General features: G+C 41.3%; 1 protein-coding gene across 1 annotated transcript in view; it reads left to right on the top strand.

The window, feature by feature from the left end:
• Positions 1–5,063: 5,063 nt before the first annotated feature.
• The window catches only part of gas7b (growth arrest-specific 7b), a 62,797-nt gene continuing 45,877 nt past the window's right edge, over positions 5,064–21,983 (top strand). Inside the window, exon 1 of the mRNA XM_079182389.1 lies at positions 5,064–5,380. Coding sequence (XP_079038515.1) covers positions 5,201–5,380 — 180 coding nt within the window. The 5' untranslated portion in view covers positions 5,064–5,200. The remainder of the gene's footprint in view (positions 5,381–21,983) is intronic.

Genomic DNA, 21,983 nt, shown 5'->3' with positions numbered 1-21,983 from the left:
TAGTCCTTGATGTTTTAATTAACCCTTGTGTTGTCCTGGGGTCATTTTTCACCCCATTAGACATTTGACGTCTCTAAATAAATGAGACATCATTATTTTTTGCTTAATATTTAATGATTTTTCATAATTTAATGGGGGCAACTGGGTAAACATAAACTCAACAAGTTGATATGTAAAGGGTTATGTAAAGCCATTAAAACACCTACAAAATATTTCTTTCCAATTTTAGGTCAATCAGTGATATTTGATGGTGATCTGCATAGATTATCCTGGGGTCAAAGTGACCGCAGGGTAACAGGTGTTAGTACATGTGAAGGTAACAGGAGAGTTAAATGTTACAGAAATGAATGTTGACATGTTTCATATGTCAGGTAATGAGTTGGAATAAAGTTGACTAAAAGGTGTAAACAGAGGTGGTGATCATTTATACTGTATGCTTTAAAAACAGTCAAACCAGGCGGGGTCATTGACCCCAGAGGACAGCAGTGGGAGTATCTGCTGCCATTAGAACAATTCAAATGATTCAAAAACAGCATCCTCACTAAACTTTGACATATACCTCTCTGTGATAAGTCAAATAGTCAAAATAATATAAAGTCAAAATAATTCATTGTTTCATTGTATTTTCACTCAAAAACAGGGTTTACTTCTATGTAAACATGGTCTATTGGCCCTAAATTCCAAAATGAAGGGAAACATGTGTGGTAATGTGTTGGACTGAAGTAAGACTAAAGGTATAAAACAGAATTGATTGATAATTTATGCTTTAAATCAGGGGTGTCAAACCGGATCCGGCCCCCCACGTCATTTTATGTGGCCCGCGAATCCGCCAGCAAAAAAAAAAAAAATGTTTAAATCGCGCACGGCGGAGCTCCTCCCCGTTCCGCGCGCGCGCACACACCACCAGCGTATGTGGCAGCAGCAGCCCCCCTCCCCGCCGACGAAGAAGCAGCAGCAGCACCCCCCCGCCCACACCCCGCCGCAGAAGGAGCAGCCCCTCCCGCCGACAACCGGCCCTTTGGGGGCAACCATGATGCCGATGCGGCCCCAGAGCAACAATGAGTTTGACACCCCTGCTTTAAATAATCATTTTTGACCCCAGAGGACAAAAGGTGTATGGCAACCAGGAGGACATTACAAGGGTTTGAAGAGATTAGTACTGTAGTGCTAACGGGCCAGTCAGAGTAGCAGATAATCAGTTTGGTAGAAGGAGAGTAAGTCCCTCTGTGTGGGCAGTTTGCATTTCATTTGAGCATCTGTCTGCAGAGATCAGGGCAGATCCCAGCAGAATGCCTGCTGACATTTACATTCTGAGTTAAAATAGCCGTCCTCTTCACTGTCACTCAGCTGCATGCAATACCTAATGCTAGCAGTGAATTATCCACAATTAGACCAATAATCACAGGAGCAATATGGAGCACAACGGCTGCAGAGACTCATTTAGGATGAAGTCACTCCACCCTGTTTGTTTAGCACACCAGACAGAGGAATTCTTCACTCCACTGTTTCTCTGTCAGTGTCTCAAAGTCCTCATTACAGAAATGTCATTTGTCTGAGACACTCAGTTTGAATGAAGGGAAAACTCAGCAAATATTCTGTAACAGCCGATACATGTCGATGTTTTACTCAACAGAAATCTAAATAAGTTGACATGGGTCTTGTGGGGACATGGAGGCAAGATTTAGGAATAAAACAGGAGACACAGAGACAGTAACCACGTAACAAAAAGTGTCCTTTTAATAAACAGGTTATGGTAAAGGGGGACGGGGGACAGGGTCAAACTTCACAAAAGATTGCTCCCGGTCGGGGTCTTTGGCCTTCGGTCTACACCCAGTGTGAGACAGTTCCTTCGTCCTGTGTGGGTGGGGCAGAGGAGAGCGGTTAGCCTGCTGGATTACCTCCCGGTTCATGCAGCGCCTCTCAAGCGGTTCAGGAGATCCTCCTTGTCTTCTTCCCAGTCTGTCTCCCGCCGCTGTTTCACAGCCCTGTGAACATATGCTCATGCACTCTAATCACCTGATGGGCTCCAGGTGTGACCAATGCCACATGCCTAGTGGCTGCAGCACCTGCACTGGATAGTAGACTCCCTCTCCCCCAACCTGAGCTTGGGGATCCACCCCCTGTGCTGGGTCTGCTCGGCTTTTCCCCCTGGTTTGCCACAGTCTCCAAAAACAATGTTCCATAAATACATACATATATGCCAGGCATTTGTAGCTCTCAATCACAAACAAGTAACATGAATTCTAACATGTTTAAACCTTTTATTGTAGAATATAAGCAGTGTCAGGTTCAGGTTCAGGTTACTTTTTACCAAAGGTAGATTTTGTTTGCAGTAGATGAAGCATCCATCATGGCACATTTTTACAAACAACGTAGACAATAGAAAAGTTGCTATGGATTGTTCAAACCTCCAGAAGGTAGAAGCTGAAATTCACTGGGCGTCATTATTTATCCGCTGTTACTATCTGGTGCAGGGACCCTCTGTTAAGCTGTGACTCACCTCTCAGCCTACCAGACCGTTTAACAACATGTATGGACATGTCTTCTAAAATCAATGATCAAGTCTTTGGTTTTAGACCTGGAGCCTACGAGCAATAACACAGTTATCAGCATACGTTAAGGGTAAAAGAACGCACCCTTGTGAGGACCCAGTGGACGAGCAGAATTTAATTTACCCTCACTCTTTGTGTGCTAGTTAAATAGTCAAGAGTCCAGCCCAGATGGTTACTTGAGTCAAATTGTTCTAAAAGCCAACTGTTTCAAATATGTAATTTAATTGTGTTAAACACAGAGGAAACTTCAACAAATACAAGTCTGGCATGAGTTCCATCTCCCTCCAAGTGATAAAACAAGGACTGAGGCTCAGACCCATTTATACCCATAGAGGACACTGTTGTGTCCTCTTTGCTGTAATACATTGTTTTCTTGTAACAACCTGTGGAAGAGAGTACAGTGTTATAGTCTGAGGAACCTCAGAATATAACATAACTTATAATAAATGTAGCATCTACACTAATTGACCACACCTACAAAGAGTATGTGATGAAATGAAATGATCATGTTGATTAATTGACACCTGTGTATGTTTAATATCCATTTTGGGCTGTACATCTAATGCATGTCGTTTTATAGTTTCTACATTTAAAAAAATCAGGTGACTTTTACTAACACTATGAATTGAATCCATTGAATTCATACCAGATATTTCTCACATCTCCATCTTTCTCACTGTGCTTCAGCTCACCCAGGGTTCTGGTATCATCTGTAGTACTAGAGCAGCAGCTAGGTGGCTCCCCCGGACAAGAGAAGAAGCACAAAGGGAGAAAGACCCCAAAGAGGGTTCAGATCCTTCAAAGAAGTTCACGACACACCTGGAAAATACTTTTCTTGTATCATTTGGGTAACACTTTATAATAACTACACACTATGAAGCATTAGTTAAGTATTAGTAAACACTTAATTCATCCTTTATAAAGCACTGTTCCTATTAACACTCATTAGTATGGTATTTGTAACAACAGTTATAAATGTTTTATTCTTCATTAATAAGCTCGTCTATTATGTGTTTCATGATTGTGTTTTCATACTTTATAAATGATGGATTCCCCATTTGTAAATGAAGTATTATATATATTAAAAACCAATTATTCAGCAGTTGTAGATGATTAATACAATCATTTATAAAGTGTAAGTAAATGATTAAGAACGTATTTAGATGTACATTATTCATACATTTATATATATATAATGATTTATGGTTGGGGACTATGTTAATAGATGCTTTATAAACATGTATTAATACTGTAATTCATGGTTAATTCATGATTAATTAAGATAGTTACTACTCCTTAGTAAAGTGTTTTGTGTGACCTCATCTAAAGTGAGGACTATCTATGCCTTACAAAGCATTTATAAATGACATTGAAAGCATCACTGCCTCAAAACCCACAATTGTTCAACAGAAAAGGCAAATAGACAAAACACAAAGTGATCAAGAACATATCAATATTTATTGCAAGATGCAAACAATATACTGTTAAATACAAACCTCTCAGCCATTCATTCATGTAGGAAACAAACAAAGACATTCTCCTTCAGGAGAACATGGCTGGATATAAAACATTTGTAAATGTACAACTGGAGCTAGCCAGGAGCTTTGCATATTAGTTTACATTTACTTATTTAATTATTCATTTTAACCAAGCATATCATTATAATCTAGTTTGACAAACTAGATTACATAATCATCATCATGATCATCACCGTTGTCTTATATCCTATAATCAGTGAAACAAACAGTCACAGAGGTCCTCACAAAAAATACATTAAAACATCAAAAAATTGAATAAATAAACCAAGTTTAAATGAACAGCATAATCACTTTTACTAATATAAATGAGGCCATGAGAGCAAATTACGAAATGGTTTCGACATGAAATCACCACCATCATCATCATCATCATCATCATCATCATCATCGTCATCATCATCATCATCATCATCATCATCATCATCATCATCATCATCATCATCATCATCATCATCATATACAATGAGTATATGATAAAGTAAAGAAGAGATGAAGGGGAGCTGCAGAGTCCAACAGTTGCAAGTTAAGTCCACTAAAATAACAGACAGAACTTCCGGTAGAACCTGATACACTGAAACTTAAAAAGCGCCAGGAAAAAAAATATAGATGTTACTAAATCATTAGTAATAATTATTACATATGATTTAGGATGGGAGCTGTCAGTTCTTCATGATAATTATGATACTATAAATTCATAGTTATATAGTATACATTTATATAGCACAATTAACACACTGGTAGGCAGTTTGTAAATGTGTGTCACCTTAAATGTATACTATATAACCTTTAAATGTTGAGCATAAAAGACAACATAGCCTGTCCCGTTCACAAACTTTACGACACGTTGTGCTTTTATTTTGAAGTGAGATTTATGAGACATCCATTTCCACCCCTCTCGCTCCGTGCGGCTTGACGCTGCTCTTGTAGCGGACGTACGGAGTGTGCAGCTGGAGGAGCAGAGCGCTGAGGAGGAGAACCTGTTCACCAGATTCACACAAGTTTCGCTCCGCTTCGCTCAAACTTCCACTTCACTCACAAAGTTAGACTTGTTGGTGCCGAGGAGCGGGGTGTCATCATCACTGCGCGTGTGAGAGAGAAGTAGCGCTGGCGATGTCTGGATCGTACTGCAGAAGTTTGTACCCGTTCAGCGGGGAGCAGCACCAGCAGGGACTGGGCTTCGAGGCCGGCGACATTATTCAGGTGGTCCAGGCTCTGCCCGGAGGCTGGTGGGAAGGAGAGCGGGATGGAGCCAGAGGATGGTTCCCCTCGAGCTATGTCCAGGTCCTGGAGGTAAGAAAAACAACACTTCTTATTACTTATTTGGAGTAAGTCTTAAATTGATCTTAATTGATAAGGTGACGTTGACTTAATTTTTTTTGAAAAGCAATATTTTTATTTTCTAAATGGTCTCTCTCACACACACACACACACACACACACACACACACACACACACACACACACACACACACACACACACACACACACACACACACACACTAATAAATGGGTTTCTCGTGCTGTGCTGATCAGATTAACTCTAACCTTCCCAGCAGTCAGCTCTCTGTCTGGCTGAGCGGCCCAGTGGCTGCACACTTCCTCATTCCACACACATTCCAGTGAAATCCTCAGGTCTCCTCTCTGTGTAGTGAATGCGCGGGGCATGCTCATGGTCCCCCGCACCAAGCCCAGACTCTCGGCTGTTGAAACTCATAAAGCTCTCCAACTTTGTATTTCTTTCTTTTAATTTGGTGTTTGGCTCTGTGATCAAAATGATAGAGTTTGTGGTTCAGTTGGTGACATCATCACCCAGTATTCTGACAGTTTGTTGTAATCAGCTTGTATCCAAGAGGGCCCGGCAGGAGGCCAGCGGTTCTGAGCTAGTAGTCTCACTCTTCACTCTGAATGTGAGAACAAACGGTACCATGATTTGTGACCCGGTGACACCAAAGCAGGGCCTCCTGATTCTGGGCTTGTGCAGATATAGATGGGATCATGAACATGTAGCAGCAGCAGCGGGTCTCTTGTCTTGCCTAAGACCAGTTTGAGGAATGGTGTGTGTGTGTGTGTGTGTGCAGGTCCGCCTCGAATGGAAAGCTGAAAAGATTCGCAGTTTACTCACCAACAGAAAGCAAATCAACAACTTTTTTTATGATTTCACAACAAAAATGTGAAACGTGCACAGGCTCCATCATGACAATTGTGAGGATTTGCAGTTTTTCTCTGATTTATTGAGCTTGGAATTGAATATCGAGGTAAATAAGACATTTTGAAGATGAGGTAAACCCATTGGTCAATATTAGATGTAAGAGTATTGGTGTCAATGTGAGCCAATAAGAGACTGCCTTTGGTCATTTTAGGGCAGTGGTGCAACACATAGTTTTTGCAAGTTTATTTTTTAACTGCAGAATGTTCCAATCGCTAAGTATTGTAGTCAAATAAAAAACAACAACTCAATATCAATATCAGCCTCCAAATTCATCATCAGTCAGGCTATAAGATGTCACATTGAGCTCTGGTATATGCGATAAACATTCACAATGCATTCACAAACTACTGCTTCCAAGGTCCAACGTCCCACTCCTATGAATAGATAATACAAAATGTGTCTGTTACAGCCCGAATGGAGAGGACACACATGAGATGACAGAGTAGATGAACATGAGGTCTGGTTTTGATCTCCATGTGTGCATGGACACTTTCTAAAACTGATGCTAAGCTAGATAAAGGCTCAGCCCTTAAGGCTGAATTAGGCAACAGCAACATGCTTATCTGATGTGGGGCGACTTATCACAGATAGATTCTCCTCACTCATGTGAAACTGCAGGTACAGTTAGAACAGTGACGGGTCTATAGATACAGGTAGAACAGTGACGGGTCTATAGATACAGGCAGAACAGTGACAGGTGTATAGGTACAGGCAGAACAGTGACGGGTCTATAGATACAGGTAGAACAGTGACGGGTCTATAGATACAGGTAGAACAGTGACGGGTCTATAGGTACAGGCAGAACAGTGACGGGTCTATAGATACAGGTAGAACAGTGACGGGTCTATAGATACAGGTAGAACAGTGACGGGTCTATAGGTACAGGCAGAACAGTGAGGGGTCTATAGGTACAGGTAGAACAGTGACGGGTCTATAGATACAGGTAGAACAGTGAGGGGTCTATAGATACAGGTAGAACAGTGACGGGTCTATAGATACAGGTAGAACAGTGAGGGGTCTATAGATACAGGTAGAACAGTGACGGGTCTATAGGTACAGGCAGAACAGTGACGGGTCTATAGATACAGGTAGAACAGTGACGGGTCTATAGGTACAGGCAGAACAGTGACGGGTCTATAGATACAGGTAGAACAGTGACGGGTCTATAGATACAGGTAGAACAGTGACGGGTCTATAGGTACAGGCAGAACAGTGAGGGGTCTATAGGTACAGGTAGAACAGTGACGGGTCTATAGATACAGGTAGAACAGTGAGGGGTCTATAGATACAGGTAGAACAGTGACGGGTCTATAGGTACAGGCAGAACAGTGACGGGTCTATAGATACAGGTAGAACAGTGACGGGTCTATAGATACAGGTAGAACAGTGACGGGTCTATAGATACAGGTAGAACAGTGAGGGGTCTATAGATACAGGTAGAACAGTGACGGGTCTATAGGTACAGGCAGAACAGTGACGGGTCTATAGATACAGGTAGAACAGTGACGGGTCTATAGATACAGGTAGAACAGTGAGGGGTCTATAGGTACAGGTAGAACAGTGACGGGTCTATAGGTACAGGCAGAACAGTGACGGGTCTATAGATACAGGTAGAACAGTGACGGGTCTATAGATACAGGCAGAACAGTGACAGGTCTATAGATACAGGTAGAACAGTGACGGGTCTATAGATACAGGTAGAACAGTGACGGGTCTATAGATACAGGTAGAACAGTGACGGGTCTATAGATACAGGCAGAACAGTGACAGGTCTATAGATACAGGTAGAACAGTGACGGGTCTATAGATACAGGCAGAACAGTGACAGGTCTATAGATACAGGCAGAACAGTGACAGGTCTATAGATACAGGTAGAACAGTGACGGGTCTATAGATACAGGTAGAACAGTGACAGGTCTATAGATACAGGCAGAACAGTGACAGGTCTATAGATACAGGCAGAACAGTGACAGGTCTATAGATACAGGTAGAACAGTGACGGGTCTATAGATACAGGTAGAACAGTGACGGGTTTATAGATACAGGTAGAACAGTGACGGGTCTATAGATACAGGTAGAACAGTGACAGGTCTATAGATACAGGCAGAACAGTGACAGGTCTATAGATACAGGTAGAACAGTGACAGGTCTATAGATACAGGTAGAACAGTGACGGGTCTATAGATACAGGTAGAACAGTGACGGGTCTATAGATACAGGTAGAACAGTGACGGGTCTATAGATACAGGTAGAACAGTGACGGGTGGTGATGGGTGGGGCCATCAGTAAATATTTCATTCGTTAATCTGGAAATAAGAGGTTCAACTCCTACTTCACGTAGGCTCAATCACACATAACAGAACTGGGGGGTTTCTTCCGTTCTCTTGTAGTGTGTCATCGGTAGGTTGATGAGGCGTATTGTGTAGGATGTCACAATGATTTGACTGATGGTGAAACAAAGGAACACTTCTCTAGTTCCTCATTCTGGTACTTTATTGAAGTCCAGAGGGGCGCTGTAAGGAAATCAAACCCACTGCTTCACTTTCATAATCGTAAATGATCATAAATGGAGGCTGATGCATTAATCACCCAGACAGGGATTTGTATAACTGGCACAGTGAACAATGCAGCTCTGCTCTGTTACTGTAGTCATCCTCAGTGTTGTGGCTTTGTTCTACAAACAGCTCCATTCTTCTAAGCAGAATGAATCATTCACAACCTGTTGCTGCCTGGCACATCACACTACATTTTGTCCAACACTCACTGCACTTACCAACTTTATTTGGCATGTAGAAAGAGATAATATACAGTTCCTCTTCAAAACCAAAAGATACATTCATACTTAATCTGCATGCCTGTTATTTTATGATGGGTAATGTTAGCAAACTGTCATTTCACCATTTTCCAACTTTAGAACTTTCTGTTACACTATGTTATTATCTAATAACTGTCAATGTCATAAGTTACATCATCTCATTTTTAAGGAAATTTCCACTTTAGTACAACTTTAAAAAAAGTATTTTTTGGCATTAAATAGTGAATGAATAATAAAACATCACAACAATATCTTCTATTTGGCCTGAATGATTCATCTGACATCTACACTGGAACGATTGAGTGTAACTAAGTACATTTAGGCTTCTCAAGTACTGTACTTAAGTACAATTTTGAGGCACTTGTACTTAACGTGAGTATTTCCATTTTATGTAACTTTATACTTCTAGTCCACTACATCTCAGAGGGAAATATTGTACTTTTACCTTCACTACATTTATTTGACAATATAGTTACGAGTTAGGCTACTTCACAGATTCAGATTCTTAATACAAAATATAAATCAACTAATAAACTATGATGTATTAGTAGTGTACAGTCTAATTATTAAGTATGTAAAGAAATTAAAATGAGCTCCACCTTTACCAGCTACAACATCAAAGTGTTGAACCCTTCAATGCATTAATAATTATAATCTAATGATATAGGCCTACTGTAAATATATTATTTTAAATGGGCCATTCAGCATAATGAGTGTACTCTACTTTTGGTACTGTAACTATGTTTTGATGCTGATACTTTTGAACTTTTAGTTAAGTATCATTTTGAAAACAGGACTACTTGTAACACTAATACTACTTGTAGTTTAACACTGTGGTCTAGTGTAATTGAATTGGTTGTATAAATATGAATGGTAACAGTCACACAGGAATAGACGGCGCAGTGAGCCCTAAGTTCACGGTCCCGGGAAGCAGCGGTGCTGTAAAGCTGACATGGCCGAAATTCAAGGGCCGCCTTCACTTTTGCAGCCTAAGTACAGCGCTGCGGAGGAAAAGCGCCTGGAGGGAGCCAGACAGCCCCCTCCTTGAGTGTAAACATATTTTAGGTTCATTATGAAACTGTGGCGGTTCAAAATAGACTTTGGCAAGTCTATTTGGTCACGGTGATTAATGAGAAACGCTTGGTTAGGCTATAATATAACTACACTCCAGTCACATGACTTCACGTCAGCACTAAGCTGAAGGCAGACTGGTGAACTGCTGTTCTAGTGAACTGGAAGTGTGGTGCAGGTTTTAGGACTGCAGCAATCTATGTATAATACACCAAGCACAGAATGTTATTAAAAAACAACCATTAGTTTTTGGTTCAATGTGGTACAATGTGTTCTGATCACACCTGAGAGATATTATCTGCTACGTTAGTGATCATGACTTATCATTTCATCATATAAATACAGGTATGTGATTACTTGTTTAACTTTATCTGTCATATCCTCATCTAATAAAAGATTTTCTTAAGTTACTCGCTACTCGAGTAATCTTTTCAGGAAATACTTTTGTACTCTATTATATATTATATTATTTTGATGACTACTAACCTAACTTGTACTTGGCTACTTGTTTTTCCATAGTAACGGTACTTTTACTTGAGTACAGTTGTTGGCTACTGTCCCACTGATACGTAGCTCGTCGCTCTCATTGTCTCCTTCCAGGTCATGTTTTGAGACAGAATGCTGAGACGACGTTTCTCAGTGGACATCAGATATAAAAGGAGAGTGAGTAGTGTGGACTGTACTGAATGAAAGGTTCTCTCATCTCCAGTAATTATGACCACCAGAGCATCATGACTCATAATGACAGTGAGTCATGCCAGTGTTTGGCCTATTAGCGCTCACTGTTCACCTAATGAGGAGGAAATGAAAAGAAAGCATCAAGAAGAAAAGAGAGTCAAAGCAGCATCTGAAAGCCCTCAGTGACTTTCTGCCTGGTTACTCTTTCTAAAGAACATATGTCCAAATACACACACTAATGTTTTAATGTCTGCGAGCTGTTCTCAGCAAATGAATGGACTCAATCAACCTGTTAGCTTGAACAGAAGGCCAGCCAGCAGAGTTTGGAGCTCTCATCACTGTTTCCAGGCAGATGTTTCGATGCTGTGAAGCTCCTTGTGACAGAGTCTGGCTCAGTGTTATTGTTACTCCGTCATTTCATGGAGTAATGTCTTATTACTGTGCTACACCTTTTAGCTTCATCTTATTAAGACACACTTCAGTTGTTATGCATGTAATAGAGGGGATCTTTCTGACACTCATAAATGGATTTTCATGGACTTAATTCACTGGACGACTTAATCCAAAGACTGGTCTGCACTAGCTGCAAACAGCTTGTCTGGAAGAAGGCGTTTAGGTTTTCTATTGAAGCTCAATCCTGCCAGGAAAAAAATAGAAAAGTTAAGAATAATGAAACTGTAGTAAATAAAATGCGCTACTGAGTCAAAATCTTGATTCATTAAATGATGTATCGATTTTTGTATTCAAAAGAGTGACATGCTTCTTGTGAGAAAGTTTGACAAAACCTCAAATACTAAGTCAAAATAATCGAGTCACATGTTTGAGTACGTATATTACTGATGGTACACAAAAGTCATGGCTCGGTAAGTACCTCGGTTTGATACGCACAGCTGGGAAAACAAAAATAAAATGTATTTTTAAAATGTAAACATTCAAGAGTTGCTCATTAGCCATTAATGTAATAGTTTAGGCACTGCAATACTGGCATCTTGTCAATAAGACAAAGTAAATATCACACATTCCTGTAATGTAAATTCAACGATCCATCATTAGGATGGTTTTTACAGAGCAGGTACAACCGACGGAGGGAAATGAACACATGGAGACACATTGTAGTGGGCGCACGCTCTCTGACTGTAGGATTGAAGACAGTAGTGTCTATGATCTACTGAACCTGCCTGACCGCTCTGGGGAGAAGGACTTGTCTGCTTTTGTCTCATTCCCCATATATGGTCATATTGAGGCGAGGCTGTGGTTTTTCTGACACATACTCCAAATGATAAATCGGAAAAAGAGAGATTGACTGATAATGAAGACAACTGCAGCCATATAATGGTATATATGGTTTCCATATAAACAGGGACCGGAGAGACTCTCAATAGACATTAATAGCTGCTGATGCCATCTTGAATTCATTGGTGACACACACTGGGTTATAGCCTTGAACGACTGATCAGAGGGCAGTCACACACAATGTATAGGCTAAATATGACATCCCCATAACAAATCAGAACTCCGCTACAAGTGTTGAAGTGTCAACACGGCAGTTACCGTGTGATGGAAGCCCTGCAGCTGGTCCTGCCCGGGGCCACCAGCAGGGAGACCCCCTGACTCCTTCATGTGGAGGAAATATGTTGAGTGCAGGTTGCCAGGTACTGTGCAGTAAAGACACTTGAAAATGTCCCTCATTTGAAGTCAACTTCCCTCATTTTAATGTTGGGCTCACATTATTACGATTATTATAGCATCATGTGTTGTTACTCTGGGGAACTACTGTAAGCATTACAGCACTACTAGCTGTAAATGATAGAGAACCACTTTGTCTCCTGTATGCTTCGGGGGGGCTGGATGGTTTAACCTGGCATAATCTCTGCAGTGGAATGCCGGGGGTCAGAGCCTCCAGCACACAGCCAGGTGCTTCCCCTGCTCGCTGGAAAACTAACACCACCTCCTGTGCTGACGTCATACCAACAGTCATTTCTTCTCGTGGAACGTAAGCGTGCAGACCTGTGAAATATCAGCTGCACTGTGAAGCACTGTTAACCACAATCTGTTGTTTGAGTCGAGCTTTGAGGTTTTCCCACATCTACTAGCAGAGCTGTCATAGAGCGCTGTATAGAAATAATGCCTCAGCACTTTACAGGCAAAGGAAAGGAGACATGCTTTAAAAAGAATTTAGGAACCTGTAAAGTCTGTATGATTCATATAATAAGGTCAATTTGTTACCAAGTTTAGGTTATGGTGGCAGAGAGAACTATTTCAAGCCTCAATCTCTTTGGTTCTAGTCTACACCAGTTTACACTATTTTGCACTATAGCTTGAAAAACATTAGCTCAGTTTAAGAGTAATTACAGTTATTTTCAACTTGGGCCTCATTTTCCTTTTTCTTCCTTCATACCAATGGACTCTGGCCAAAGTCTATAGAAATACTCCTCCGTGCTCTAAATCATAACTTGCAGGGATCACTGGACTTAACGAGTGGGGTTTGATGTTCCAAAAATCATGTGGTCATGTCCGAATAGTTAGTTGGACACTTTATTTTTCACAATTTGGAAAATTGTCTTTATCTTCACCGCAACCAACATGAGTTCCAAAGAAGAGAGTAAGAATCAGTAAAAACATTGGGAGAGCTTGGAGTCAATCATTTGCAATCAAATACAGATCAGTCGGCTTGATAGGCGGTGTGAGAGGATGGCCCTGTACGATGAACTGTGTATTTCACAACTGTGGTTGGGACAAATGATTTCTTATAGACATTTTTGGTGGCTCGTGGCAACCTAAAGCACCTTCCTGAGGGAGGCCATTCACACTGGGTCTCCTTGTCAGGAGATTTCTTATTTCCCTTTAATTTGACTGGCCGTGTTAACCACCCAGAACTTCCTTTTACATTTACAATTGTCCGTACAAAGTGACCATGATAACATTTTAGTTCACCGTTTCAGGAATATATTTTATATAAAGTCTTTAAGCCTACTGAGTAGGTGTAACCTCTTCTTTAAAAACACAATCTATAGAATTAAAGTGGCTATATATATATTTGATTGGAAGTTTACTGGATATTATTAGGGTAACAGACCACTGTCGATCCATAATCCGTATAGATCCCTCCTCATGGTTCGGCTCGCATGTGAACCGCGGATGAATTAATCAGTAAAAAATGCAATCATGAAATCTGCATTAATGCTTTCTATTCGCTGATCCCTGATGAAGTTACACTGTGAACAACAAATCAGTTGAATCAACAGGAGAGCTGGTAACGATGGCAGCACCGCTAACGGCTACCATCCAGAGGTTCCGTTACATTATCATGCGTTCAGTGGAAATCATCACCGTTATCACGATGTGTTCACGCGTCGTTTTGTAAGTGGTGAGAAACTTAAATAAATCCAGTAGTTTGAAGATGTTTTTCTCAGCAATATAAAATAGATATTACAGATGAATTATGATTCTAATTCTAATTTACCAATAAAGCTACTAATGACAATATTTTTTTCCAAATCATTAGAATTTTGTGTTTTCATCCAAAAAACTAAGTAAAAGGATAACATTTAGGATTTTTGATGGTTTACACTCACTTCATAGTGGTTGAAATGATTTTTGGGATGATGGCAAAACAAAGTCTGGAGCCTTGTAGACCAGCTGCTATAACAACACAACAAACTGTATCTGTTAATATGGATCATCAATGATCTGCAATTGGTATCGGCAGCAAAAAAAACGTGATCAGGGATCTTTAAAAGTTATATTTGCTTCCTTTTTAATTTTGTGCTGATCAGATCGTTATCCGTGACTCGGATCCGAACCTTGAGTTTTATGTTCCGTTGCACCACTACTGGATATGACCATTCATTGGTTTTACTGTTTATCTCAAGAGCATGCGACTGACACCAGTTCTGAGGAACGTTACATGATTCAAATACAGCCTTTCCCTGCAGTGTGCCCTGAAGAGAGCCACAGCTGCTCAAGTGCTTGATCACTGGTGTTAAGGAGGCAGATTTAAGTTGTGTTTTGCTTAGGATCAGCCCTTCCTAAAAGTTTAGATTTTCCACCAGATGTTAAACCAATCCCTTGAATTTAGACAATTTGGGCAAATGTTGAGGGTCTTTTGCAATTCGTGATTCAAACTGGTAAGATACTGCATGTGGAAGTATGGCCGACGTGGAAAAGCTAATGGCCCTAGAGCCACTGTTTGGTTGGTCCGTTCTTGGCTAATGTAGAAACATGGTGGCCAGCTCCGTGAAGAGGACCTGCTCCATATGTAGATATTAATTGTAATCATACACTAAAGAAAACATAGTTATTAATTCCATTTGTGCCATTAGATCCCACTAAATGCTACACACTTAAACCCCACTCTGTTTCTTGTATCAATGATTTTATTCTTTTAGTCTCATGACCACAGTTGAGGGTTGGAACTGTATAACAAGTGAAACATGAAGAACTTGGCCTGCATGGTTAGCTCCCTCTTTCACCACGACAGTTTGTACAACTCCTACATTACCACTGACCTGCCTGTGACCTGATGCTACATTTTACCCTAACTGGAACAAGACTGAGATATTTATAGTTCTTCACTTTTGGCGACAACTCCGTTCCCAATCCACCATTTCCTGGCAGAGTACCATGGTCTCAGACCCGGGATGCTTCACACTCTGCTGTCAATAGCTCCAGTGCGTCTTGGAGGTCACATGTTGATGAAACCAGCAGAGTTCCATCATCTGGATACTCATGTGTGAGATCTTGATGTACAATAAACATAAATCAGAAGGATCCCTATATTAACATATGCGATTCATAACTTATAACAAGCTTCAAGAATGGGGTCCACCAGGGACGTTTGGAGGGTAAATCCAGATCAGGTGAAAAAACCCAGATCAATGTAACCACAGAAGTCTACCAGTCTATATTTGCCAACAGTATGAATACAGTCTTAGCCACTGGCATGCACGCTCAGGCTGCATCTATTTAAAAGAGGGCGATGTGTTTTGGAGGACACACACTGAACTGACTACAGGATCCAACCAGGACAAATGGAGTTGCAAACCTTTACATTACCAGCTGAGTGAAGCAGTCGGGCTTTGAAGACTTTACTGCGTTGTCCTGCAGTGGCTGTTGACTTAGCATGAGCTACTTTATGCGATGCACTGATTTCAATAGCAGGCCGACACTGAGTCAAACAGCTGGACTGGGTATCATTGACAAAAGGGCCGATTTATTCAATTCCGTTCTGGTTATATATTCTATACATTATATACTGGAATTTTAATTTCGGTTAAGTTTTGACAAATGTATTGCTGCATTAAAAAGGTTTACACTGGAATTGTAATTCCTGTTATTGTTGAAGATTTTTTTCTTTAACAATAACGGGAATTGCAACAAAGTTGCTGGTGTAACATTTTTATTTTAAGACTAAATAACCATTCAAACTTATAACTATATACCTATTTGTTTTATTTACACAGTTAGTAAGGCAATGTTTAAGTCCAGCCTGATGATGCCTTACACATTAAGGAGTACTTCCAGTCTCTTCCACACAGTGAGACATCCAGCTTATTAAACACTGGTATCAGATCAGATATCTGGGTATCGGCTGATACACAAAGCCCAGGTATCAGCATCGGGACTGACAAAGTCAGATCGGTGCATCCCTAGTTACTGCAGAGTAGAGTGTAGTACTGGAGTGGAAAGCAGAACAGAGGACAGACATGCTGCCAGATCTGAGAACATAAGCAGGCCTGTACAGATCAGATCTGCACAGTGGAGAGCACGCTCCTTCATACGCAGTGCTCAGTGTGTCATCGTGGTGCTGTCTGAGTCCCGTCATGTGTACTGCTGAAGCAGAAGCTTGGAGGAGCGGCAGTGAGACGAACGAGGCTTGAGATTTTCACATAAAGGGCGGGGTGTAACAGAACAAGCTTTGTTAGCTGTACTGGCCACTGCAGCCTGCAGCCTGCACACACTCACACAAACACACACTCACAGACGGTAATTACGTGTGTGAGTGTGTGTACAGTATATATGTGTGACTGAGTGCGTGCTTTACGCGCATGTGCCTCCCTCCCTCCTCTCTGAGTGTCTGAAGTGTCTCTGCATCTGAGAATGTGGCTTCGCTTCAGGCTCCCACATCTGCCCAAACCAAAACAATGTCCCCCAAATAAAATACGGTCCACATCCCCCATCGCTCTCTTCCCCTCTCCCTGTCTCACTGTCTCCCTCCAGGGACTGTTTCATTCTTTTTCTCCTCCTCCTCCATTCACTCAGTAGTGCCATATCTTGACACATTCTTCTCTCTGGGTCTAGTAGTTAGCGGCCAAGCCTACATGTGAGAAACGTCTCCCTGGCTGTATTTCTCACATGAGGCCTAAACACCCACTGAGTGGGCCTGAGCAGCTCAGCCTCAGACCTTCGGGGAAAGAGGCCCACCGGGGCTTATTGATAACTAGAGGTGGCTCTATGGAACGTCTGTGTCAGAAACACAAACGGATTCAGTTCACTATCAAATATGATGAAGAAAAGCAGCTCTCACAATTAAGTAGCTTGCATTTGAAACTGTTGCTTTAAAAGAATGACTTCAATATGAATCTTTTATTTTAATAGTTTCTGCTCGACTGCCTGATGAATCAACTTATTGTTTCAGCTGTCCTTAGAGATAGACACTTAACTTTATCAGTATCTGAAGCTCTAGTCAAAGATTGGTCAAACTGTGTTTAAAGAGAGCTGCTGGATATAATACGTCAGTAGCACAAGTGGTAAAGAGTCATAAAGGCAGTGAACTGACTCCGTTAGGTAAACAATACATAGAAATGATGTCAGCAAACAAGACGGTGTCAACCTAACAGTAGCCGTCGTAAGCTAGTGGTGCTAGGTCTGGTACATGTCTTTATATGCTTTATGTTTCTGTGGGTATTAGTATGCCACGCCACATGTTGATGAGGGGTCATGCCTCACATTTAATAACAAGTAGACACAGGTGGTAGTCCCAGTGTGTTTGCACTGCTGGAGATGGAATGGTTCTTACCGCAAAGATTGACACAATGAAACGGCACAAAACAAGAAGCTAGATTTTCAATATCGCACAAGTACTAACACAGCGAACAACCTGCAGTCTGTGATCTACAACTACAGTATTACAGAAGAAGAAACAAAGTTTAGTCAAGAGCACATTGTAGCGCTCCATTAGTCACAACACCCTGAGTTTACTGAATTGAGCAAGAGTTCTTTTTATTTCTTATGAAATCAGCTATTAGAAACCTGCTCAGGGCCATCAGTGCGGTTGTTTAACATAAAGATGGATTTTTTTCTCCTTCATATGTTTCAAATAAAATAAATAGTTTTGAAATATCATGTCTGAAAAAAACATAATTTCAGGTAATCCATGTGGCGCTCCAGGTTTACCTGGTAACTTGACAGTTCTATAGTAGCTGGAGATTCAACAGGCCTCAGACTCCTGTTGTCAGTGTTGAAGATGATTAAGTGCTGATTGGGCAGCCGTGTGTATTCCAGCACAAACCGCAGCATCAGCATGTGTGTGAACCCAGTAACAGAGTGCCCCACAAAGGGAAGGTGGAGGTATTTAGGAGTGAATAATAGGAAACAGACACTTCCCCTGTCTGTGTGTCACACCTCTGTTCCCGTACTCTTCTGACATGACGAGGTAGAGGAATAAAACATCCACTGTGTACCTCCCTGCTATTCTAGGAGAAGCTCCAGACTGGAGGTGACCCATGCTCTCCGTCTGCATCTCATCATGTGTGCTGGTTTGTTCTGCTTCCAGCTCTGCTGCAGTATATATACAGCTGGAGTTTGTTTACAAGACGTGCTTGTCTACAGCATGGAATGTCTTAACAGTGAAGTATACCAGCATACTGTATTTGTTCAGGAAGCACTACATGCAATGAAGTGAAGACATAATTAGGTTTGCACTAAGAACATCTTGCAGTTATCACTGGGGCCTCATTTGAAAATATGGCTGTTAATAAAGGGAGCAACTTAACAGCCACTTCATTGAAAAAGTGACGGGACAAAGCAAGCTATCACACCCAACACTGAAGTCCGGCCCTTATCTGTGGTCTGGTTCCTCTCTCCCCACGAGTCAAAATATACTTCATAAGATGCAAACATCACAGCTGCAATTTTGTCTCCAAGGTCGTACAACGAGATGAATAGTCATAAAAATCTGTCTTTTGAATATCAAATACTCACTACCTTTATGGTGGAAAGGTAACGTGAAGCTTTGTGAAGAACAGACGCTGTCGTCTGCTTGTCGTCACAGTACAGTGGATACTAAAGGTGTGTCACAAAACCCACAAGAACTTCTCAAACCACAATTTGTCAAAAAATTGCTAGATAAATTACTTTGAGCAGAGCTTCAGAGCTATGAGGAAGTGACTCAGGAGAAGTGTATTTAAAGTTTCTTTATATATTGTGACATATTTCTGTCTGAGACGGGAGGCAAGTATGTGATAGATTGTACCTGGTGTATCCTCCGGCTACAATACATCGATACTGTATAAAGAGCCTGGTTTTACATGGTGCTGTAGTCTAGGGTCATTTCCACATCCTCATGGTCATGTTCAGATACCTCTCTGGACAGCTGCTCTGACAGACCTTGGCCCACACAGACCCTCCTCTTCCCAAATCCAGATGTTTCTGCAGGGCTCGCCAGAGGTCAGGTTCAGCAGACACAGATAGCAAGATACAGTACTAGAAGTTCTAAAAGCTATTTCACACACCCTTGAAACTATACCGAGCATGTACATACACACACACACACACACACACACACACACACAGACTCTGTCACAAGTCAGCGGGTGCTGAGTCACTCAGGCATTTGTGAGGACGACTAAACCTCAGTCCTGTCAGTAATCCAGCATGTTGAAACTCTGGACCATTGAGGCTGCACGTTGGTCCTCCTCCACACAGCCAGTGAGTGGGTGACCAGCATTTCACGAAGCATGTGATCTCAGACAGCGACAGTTCATCTGATGACTCACCTCTTCAGAACAGTCGATGTCTGTAACGCTGCTAACCTGCTGAAAACTCCGACTCAGTATTTAGTTGTTGCTCAAAGCTGGAAACGGCTCTGAATCTTTACGGCTAAAAGTACTTGATCCTTGACGTCAGGGGAGGAGTGAACGTAATACGATTCTTCTGTGTTACAGTGAGCCACGGTTGTGATTGATTCTATTATTCCATAGATTTAAAAATAACACAATAGCTACTCACAAGTTATGTTTATATTTGGACTCATTTAATGGTTTCAGGAGCCAGTTATTGGCTTTTCAATCTGTTTTCCTTTTACTGACCTTAAACTCACATCAGTTTTTCAAAGTGAGATTCTCTCCTCTGTCCCCTATTGGAATAGTAAATGACTTAAATCCTACCACAATTTCCACCAGAAGTTAGATGATGCCCTGGGTTTGAACTTCCGTTAATGTCTGTAAAGGGGAAAAGAGCGGAGTCCTTCCTGCAGGTCTCAGCTGAGCCTGTTATTCTCTTTCCTTACGGGGATTTAACTAATGTTTCTGGGTTTCCAGTGTCACTGAAATAGAGAGACCATGAGGTATCTTGTTTTCCATGATAAGAGATGCTACCTGTATTTGGGGTGTGTGGTAAATGTCTGTAATCTGAGAGAGATATAATGCCATCGTAAACATTTGACATGGTGTTCAGTTCCTCTTCAGCTGCAACATGTCAAGGCCAGGCCATTGCTGACAGAGTGACCAGCTGCGACTAATCTACATCATGAAATATTTATAAAAAATGAAAGTGAATCAGTCACTGAGAAACTCCATCTTCCTCAGCTCCCCTCAGTCTCCGCCATTTATTTATTTAATTGTTTTGGCATTGGGTGGAATTAGGCTCAGACCAACTTTAAACCTGCATTACATGCTGTAAATACTACATTGCCATATTACCATATAAAGGCTAAACCTAGTTAGCAAACAATTGCTCATTTATACATCTAGCAGTGCAGAGTCAGACATTAGCATTCATTGGGACTCTTTTCTGTCCACTTGATCTCAGTCCAGTTCACTCTTCTTTTAGCTCTGCTAAACCAGCTTCACTTTGTCCACTAAGTAGTCGCTAACTTTGCTTGTTGCTCACTAGTTGCTAGCTCTGTCCGTCAAATGTACAGTGAGTTTATTGGAGTTTTGATAAATCCCAAATCAAATTAGAAATGTGTGCCCATGGATCAGCCTCACATCCCGCCCTCTACACGCCCACATTCAACCAGAACTGGTCAATGCAAAGCTCCTCATGAATGATGATGCATAGAAATGAGCTGCTGATGAGCAGGAAGTTTGATAGGTGAACACTTTTTTTTTCATGTATTTAAGTTTTTTTGTGGTGAACTGGCCTGTATTAAGTGTAGCACTCATAATGTATGGAGTGATGGTGTGAGGGCTGAAGATAAGCTGGTGAGGTGACGTGTGTGACGCTGTGTCTACAGAGCTCTACTACTAGTATCAGATAGCTGTTTGCAGTTTGTCAGTACAGTATGCTGTATCTGTCACTATGGAATAAAGCATCAATCAATCAATAAAGTCGTGTTCACTGCAGCGATTTTATTTACAAAAACAAATGGAAACTGAAATCGTACTTGGTAATAAATACACAGTAAGATGTTAATATAAACTATCGACGCTCTGCTATTCTTTATTGCTATATGATGTTATCTTGGTTAAGTACAACCAGGCGGCAACCCCCGGTTTAGCAGAGTGAAGCCAACTTAAACCTGCATTCTCTCTAATGTCCACCAGGGGGCGACTCCTTTGGTTGTATAGAAGTCTATGAGAAAATGACTCTACTTCTCTCTTGATTTATTACCTCAGTAAACATTGTAAACATGAGTTTATGATCTCAATCTCTAGTTTCAAGTCTTCTTCAATACAGCATGATGTTCATTTAGTAAATGATGGTCCATTTAGAGTCAAACAGACCATAAAACAGGGGATGCTTTAGGGCGGGGCTCACAGTGATTGACAGGTCTCTACCAGAGACGTACACGGCGTCTCTACGTCACTCCCTCTCAGTCCAAATATGGTCACTTCTGTTCATCGGTTGCAAAAATCAACATGGCGACGGCTGTAATCCAAGATGGTGATGCCAAAATTG

Source organism: Pholis gunnellus (genome assembly GCF_910591455.1).
Source record: "Pholis gunnellus genome assembly, chromosome: 21".
NCBI classification, from domain to species: Eukaryota; Metazoa; Chordata; class Actinopteri; order Perciformes; family Pholidae; genus Pholis; species Pholis gunnellus.
This window is presented reverse-complemented; position numbering and strand designations above follow the sequence as displayed.